This window comes from Girardinichthys multiradiatus, chromosome 18, assembly GCF_021462225.1.
Source record: "Girardinichthys multiradiatus isolate DD_20200921_A chromosome 18, DD_fGirMul_XY1, whole genome shotgun sequence".
Taxonomy (NCBI): domain Eukaryota; kingdom Metazoa; phylum Chordata; class Actinopteri; order Cyprinodontiformes; family Goodeidae; genus Girardinichthys; species Girardinichthys multiradiatus.
Genome location: NC_061810.1, coordinates 4,579,728 through 4,587,270, shown reverse-complemented (window position 1 = coordinate 4,587,270; position 7,543 = coordinate 4,579,728). Strand labels below are relative to the sequence as shown.

General features: G+C 39.8%; 1 protein-coding gene across 4 annotated transcripts in view; it reads left to right on the top strand.

Moving 5' to 3' along the window:
- Positions 1-2,534: 2,534 nt before the first annotated feature.
- sgsm2 (small G protein signaling modulator 2) overlaps positions 2,535-7,543 on the top strand; it is a 171,513-nt gene continuing 166,504 nt past the window's right edge. For all 4 annotated transcript variants that reach the window (XM_047392687.1, XM_047392685.1, XM_047392686.1 and 1 more), the window contains exon 1: positions 2,535-3,136. In XM_047392687.1, coding sequence (XP_047248643.1) covers positions 3,077-3,136 — 60 coding nt within the window. In that variant the 5' untranslated portion in view covers positions 2,535-3,076. The remainder of the gene's footprint in view (positions 3,137-7,543) is intronic.

Genomic DNA, 7,543 nt, shown 5'->3' with positions numbered 1-7,543 from the left:
GCTTTACGCCCTACGCAGTGCAGTCAGTTAAGTACTGTTCTGTTGTCCTGACAACCGGCAAAGTTAGGGTTACCAGACAGGGAAGCATGATTCATTTGGGTCCAATGGTGGTGCTTTACCTCAGTGCATCTGACGCTTTACATTTCACTTGTTGATGCAAGGCAAGTTTATTTGTATAGAACATTTTAGCAGCAAGATGATTCAAAGAAAACTCAGAAAAACGTACATAGCAGTGGCATAATAAAGGAGAGGAAAGGTGGACTACAGACTGAGACTAATGATGTTTTAGTTTATAATTTTAATAGAACAATCAAAAGCAACTCGAAATAGGTTTTTTAACGTTGATTTAAAAGAACTCAGGGATTCAGCATTTTTGCAGTTTTCTGGAAGTTTGTTCCACAGTAGTGGAGCATAAGAACTGAATCCAGTTCTCGATGTTTGGTTCTGATTCTTAGGATGTAGAGTGGACTTGAATCAAAAGATCTGAGTGGTCTGGAATATTCATACAGCAATAATAAATCTTTAAAATATTTCTGGTGCTCAGCCATTCAGAGATTTATAAACTAACAGAAGTATTTAAAGTCTATTCTCTGAGGTACAGGGAGCCAGGGTAAGGAGTTTAGAACTGGGGTGATGTGCTCTACTTTCTTAGTTTTAGTGAGGATGCAGGCAGCAGAAATCTGGATCAGCTGAAGGTGTCTGGTTGATTTTCTTTAGGCAGACCTGTCAAGACGCTGTTGCATTAATCAATTTGACTAAAGATGTGGCTCCTCAACCATGGAAACCCTTTCCATGAAGCTCTCTACACACTGTTTTTGAGCTAATCTAAAGGCCACCTAACATTACGAGAGGTGTGCATACAACTGGAGACCTCTGTGCACTTAGTGCTTCAGCATCCCTGACCCCGCTCCATAGTTTTTACACAGCTGTTCCACTTCATGGCAGAGTTCCACTGGTGTAATACCACCAACATTTGACTATGGAATGTTTAGTAGCGAGGACATTTCATGATTGGACCTATCTTGATATCACCCTGGAATTCACTGAGCTCCTAAGAGATCAATTCTTTCACAGAGCTCCTAATGGTACTTGTTATTTTGAGTTTTTTGGTCAGATATTTCCTGTAAAACCTATTAGTTAGCTCATCCTACATCACAGAACTTCAGTTCTTTTTCTGAAAAACTGTATTATACAATTATTAAATTGTCTGTTTTTTTTAGTTACTCAAAACCAAAAACGTGATGTAATATTCCAGAAAGCATGTTGAGAGAATGTGTGGTTAATGTAATTGTGAGAAATAAAATACTGCTACATTGTCTTGTCAGGAAAGTGTGGACACCCTCTTGGAATTGTGTCCAAAGGTTTAACTTTGGTGTCATCCCACCACAACATATTCTCCTACAAGGTTTTGGGGTATCTTATAACCATACTTTTGTCCAGACATTACGGAGAATACAGGAAATCGCTTCTCCTTGTAGAACAATGCAGGTACTTATTTGATATTACTGTAAGTCAGTGCTGCTGACAACATCTTGGACCCCTCCCTGACCAGCTTCAATCTCGCTTTTTATCAGTTCTTGTAAATGAGTGTCTCATACTTTCTCTAAGACATATAATGCTGTAGAGTTTTTTCTCCTGACTGATACCTTTGTAAAATTAGATTAGGAATTTAGCTAACGTTCTACTGGGACTTTCTTTCCAATTCTCTAACTGATGGCAGGTTTGAACACAAGAAGAGTGAATGCTAAACTTGAACTAAAAGTTGTTTCAACAAAGTATTTGTTTAAGGGTGGGCACTTATGTAACCAGGCTACTATAGATTTTAATCTTTTACATTTTTCTCAATAAGAATTGTTTTGTTTTTCTGTTGAACTTTATAGCATTATGTAAGAAAAAGTGTTTGTGTATGTCTGCTGTTTAGCCTCTGTGTTGGACTGGTTTCCAGAACTTGTAGTGCTGTGTTGTGGTGGCCCAAAAGTGCAGGACATGGATCTTGTCCTGCAGCTCTGACTTTGAGCATAAGAGTGGTGTCTTCACAGCTGATTCAGTTTTACTGTTGTCCTGAGGGTGGCCTTGTTATGATGTCTTGCGCTGAAAGTTCCAGTTGACTACATTTCTTGAGCTACTGGGATGTAGCTATATTGTGGTCCATTATTTAAATTATTTAAAACTTTGGGATCTTTTAGTGAACCAGATGAGTTTTGCACACAGAGTACTCAGAGCGATTTCATTCCTCATCACAATGTAGAAAACATGATGTTACACCATCCATAACCTTCCTGTGGTATGTAGGCCCAGGTCTGTCCATCCTTCTATTTCCAGTCATTTCTAAATACTGCACCTAAAATAAAAGACCATTGTTGGGTGCAGGTGCACAATCGGCCCACATGGAGGCACAAGCAGCAGGTCTGGTGACTCCAACGGAGGAGATTTTTCTTCATCGCGGAGCTGTGACGTCACCTATTTTGAAGCGAACAAGCCCAGCTTCAGAGCAGACCCCAGATCAGATCAATGTGCGTAAGGGAAAATGGTTTCACACACACAACCTTGTTCTGGGAATCTCACTGCGTGTAAGAACTCTTCCATTTCCCCCTGCTTACATCCCATAGCAGTGTAGTGACGAGCTATAAAAATCTTATTGCTGAATGAAACAGCAAAGCAAGACACGTATGTTTTTCAGCATTTTCACGCCTTTCACGGTACATGAGCATCTCCTGCTTTGCCGATGAAGAAGGAGGGAAGGAAGAAAGGAGGGAGAAGCTGCTAAAAATAACTCAGAGGATCTACAGGTTGCTGCGTTGGATGCTGAGAGGCTGCAGGTTGGGGCGGAGCTGAACGCTGGGAGGCTCTCAGAGTTCTTCCTTTCTCTGCCTCCATTGATCAGTTTGGTGAGGAAGGCGGGTCCTCTGCCGTCGCCGTCAAGCAGCTCGGCTGCGTCAGAGTGCAGCTGAGCAAGGAAAGAAGGAAACAGGTAATAAAAAGGAAAGAGGTTCTGGACGGCCAGGGAGAACGGATCCAAGCGGAGCGTCAGTGTGACTAAGCCGTTGTTGAACGCACCGCAGACAGACTGACGGACATGGAGGGCTGCACGGAGGAAGAACACAAGGAGAAATTATTATGGAACGTCAAGCGGGAGGTAGGCGGTGCTGCTGTTGCTGGCCGGCCTTTAGAGAGACATATACAATTTTACATTCATATTTTATATCATTATTCGCTTTAAAATTGAAGCAGAAATATCGGCCTTGTTGCGTCAATTCTTAGTTTACTTTTAAAGTATGTGTACTGTACTGTAGGTCTCATAATGTATGTTTAAGTTATTAAACTGAAGTAAATTGGGCTAAACTGTACCCTATTAATTTTTGTTCCGTTAGATTTATTATAGAAATATTTCCCCAATTTATTTTGGGAAATTATAAAGTAAACCGTCACTTTTATTACACCTATAAATAATTACGCTGACATACAGGAGTATTGCGAGATGTTTGCCAATTATGCAAGTTTTCCTAAACAGAGGCGGATATAGATATATGTAGGGCCCAAGGGAAAATGTTCAGGCACCCCTCCCTTTTTCAAACTTAGACTCACTTGCAGCTTTATCTCGCTCTGTCTCATTTGTCAAAGTCTTCCTAAAATCCTATTCCTGCTTCTTCTTCCTATTCCATACCTGTTTTGAGATTTTCTTGAGTTTATATATTGATTTTCTTGATGCATAAATGCCAGGGACCTGTTGTAATTTCTTATGTCTCACACCGCCATCTTTCAAATCATACTTTTGTTTCGTGATCTGCAGATGTTTATAACTTCTTGCAATAAATTCAAAATTCCTGATACAGAATGGGAGGTTGAAGTCTGTCCACTAATATTACACATCCATGTCTCGAGGTAGCAATAAACCCGTAACTGGTAAGAATCGTAAGGGGTACTATGCGATTGTGGAACGAGTGAGATGTAGTAATATAATATAGTGCAGCAGTATTAAGTTCAAGCTTTGCACAGAGCCGAACCATCACATTATCTTCCTGTGGTCTCTGACCTCTGAAATACGTTGATCCGTAAAATCTGATGCAAATAATGAGATGTTGAGGATGCCACACAACTTTGATTGTATGTAAAGCAATGAATGCAATTCAGACAGCCTGCATGAGGACCACAGCACAGTGCTCAGGCAGATATAGGGGAAATCTCCAACACATTCACAAATTGCTCAGGTGAATGATGCAAGTTGTAAAGCTGAAACCTTTGGCTCTGCAATCCTAGCTGCATGCATAGAAAGCACACAGGGCCCTTGATCTCTTTGGATTCGCTTTTATGACATGACAGGACAAAGGGATCCGTAATGGGGCGCGCTTGTTTGTTGTGGAACCATAATCTTAAAGGAGTTAATGATGCACTGAGAAATTAACTCTGCCTACTTTTAGCTTGATTTACCCTGACCATTGTCTGGTCAGAAACTCGAAAATCCAGTCTTGTATGAGTCAGTGATTGCTTCACACATAAGCGCAACATGCTGGATTCGGAAATGTTGGCAGCCACTTGGAAATCTCAAATTAAGTCTAAGAGCCAAATCAGTGGTTTTAGTGCAGTCCTAGAGGGCCAGCGTCCTGCAACTTTTAGATGCAAACCAGGTCCAAGCACCTGGATCAAATGGCTGAATGACCTCCTCGTTGAGGAGTCAGTTTCCTGCTAATGACCTGTTTATATACTCTTACTTGGCCTGGCACGATAAATTGCTGGATGATAAACTGTTCTAGAAATTATTGCGATAAACAACAATATTGTCATTTAGCAACCTCTCAACGATCAATAAACTTTAATTTCTAAAGAAAATTTAACCTAGTAACTTGGAGACATTTTAAATATCCCAAAAAATAAACAACAAAACAATAAATAAAATGGATTATGAAAAATTGCCCTTCAAAAAATATTAATCATTAGGAATACAAAGTGCTCCCGCACTGCAGCCGTCTCGTTTGGTTTTGAAACCAATTCCATCTCTGGTTTTCCAATTCTCAACTAGCGTTTTTCTGGCTCACTACTTCTCATGGGGCTCTCATTCTACACTCTGAGGTACTTAACGAGACCATGCACCTGGCAAGTACCTGACGCAAGAGTTCACTCCTCCCTACACAGGAAATGAAAAGAGGAGGGGTGAGCCGAGACTGATGCACCGGAGTGAAATATTTTGTCATCCAGTCTTTTTGGTAGAAAGAAAGGGAGGCACAAGGAAAACAAACAAGCATGCAAACGGAAATTATCTGGCTCATTTTAAATTAGCATGAGATTAATTTAATTCATGTGGTTAATAGATTTTTTACAGATCGCGACAGGCAAAACTCTTACCTACTTTTATACAGGTGTGGTCAAGCCAAGACACATCTAGAAGTTGCAGGACACCTTTCCTCAAAGACTGGAGTTTGAGACCCCTGGACTTTATCTTCTGGGGAATACCCATAGAGTCTAGAGATATCTGCTCAGGATTTTCTGTCCACAATCCGAGTTATTTAAGATACTGAGCTCTGGTCCAATTGATTAATAAAAGTATTAAAATCAAACTTGGTGGCTTTACGGTGTAGTGAAATAACAAGCCACATTTCATCAGTACGGAACTTACTCATTAATCAGTGGCATCCTGGATGCTGCAGTCTCTCTTCTCCGTGGTTCTTGACAGCAACAGATATTTGATCTGAGACAAAATTTCTGTAGGTCAGTCTCAATATCCTGCTAAAACGAGCTAATCTGGTTAGGAAAGCTACTATAACCTTCTGATGATGTGTCCTTTATAACGCTCAACATGCAGCTGTAGTCTTTAGTAAACCCACACCCTGCTCCTGTTAAAATGTTACCTCAATGTTAAAACCTGGAGCACTTTCCTCTGTTTTATGGACTTGTTCATCTGTGGGTTTGTGACATATCTCGGTCCAGGAAAAGTATCTTCCTGCTTCATAAACGTAGTTCTATGCTGTTTAACTTGTAAAAAATTATGAATGATTCTTAAGCTATGCTAATCGCAGCATTGTGTGCTGTAAAGAGAGCTGTCTGTGTATGCAAGTCAAGTCAAATCAAACATACTTTGTTAATCACAAAAGGAAATTAAATGTTGTAAATTTCTCTAAGCATTAAAGCCTATCGAGATTGAGATCCAATACCTGGGTGATTCCCTTACAGAGACTAATTTTGTTGCTAACAGTGACTTCGTTATTTGCTTATATAGGATGCTACAGATTGTTTAAAAAAATCATGTCTATCACCATTTTGTCTTTCTTTTATCGCAAATGCTCTCTGGCTGCTGTACCATAACATCAACTCAGCTCCTAAAGCAAATAATTAATGACCGCTCACAAAAGGAAGACTAGAAAAAAATATTTTCAATGCATGTCCTGTTATCTCATAGTCCTTAAACTGGAATCTGAATCCGTTAAAACTGTTATCAGCAGGTCAAAGCTAAAAAAAATCAGATAGTAATTTCAAATCAGCCAAAAATAAGGATTAGTGCACCTTTACTATTTATAGCGGCCAAACATAGATTAACTAGCGTAGCCCAGTGGGTATGAGGTTGAGGTGAGACATCAGACACATTAGAGAAAGGCATGGTCAGTACAGCTCATCCTGCTGTTTGTGTTTACCAACAGCGAACATCCACAGCTAAAACAAAACTCCAGGCTATATGATGCTGATGATGAATGCCTCACATGTCCAGCAGGGAATAAATCATTAGTCCTTTCACCTCCACACACTCCCACTGTAATCCTAATGCTGTAAAAGCTGAGTGCAACAAGTGGAAACGTTGCCTGCAACCAAAATGCAGATGGGCAGTCGTTAAAGTAGGTGAGGCTCTCTCACTAAAAGTCAACCTAAGGCTCCGATCTGTAAAACAAGGAGGACACATCAACCTGATTGATCAAATAGGTGGTGGGGTAGATTTCATCCCTTCCTCCTCATGTTGTGTGACTTAGAAAGCTTTCTGTTTCTTTCAAATTAGTAATTATTAACTTGCTTTAACCCCACAGATCTCTTCATTAAATCAGGATTCCATGAATAAGATCAGATTTATATGCCAGGGCACGCCAGCAAGTGAAACCAATGTAGTGGTAAAAGTTTTATGTTGTGAAAGTGTTTTACCAGTGCTTAGTATCTTGGACATTTTTTTTACATGCCTGAGTTTTCACTTATTAAATTATTCTGCAGGTTTCCTACATATGCACCTACAAGTTTTTGTACTAAACGTCAAATGAGAACTGGCAAGCAGGCGATTGAATTGTTATTGTCTCCAAATAAAAGCCTTGTAGACCTCCAACAAGTATGGGCCTTTAATAATCGAGTCACTTCTGTAAAGCTGAAAGTAGTTCCAGTTTTTATGTTGTGGATAAATCTGCGACTGCTAAATAAAGATCTCCAGGGTGATAACACGGAGTATTACACACTGTCTCCTGTTTATTCTACAGATACTTCTTCACCTCAAAGAATGCTGCATGTGAAATAAATTAATTTGCCTATGGTGTTCTTTTTTTTTGCTTCTGAAGATCAGAAAAATTAACAGGAAAAT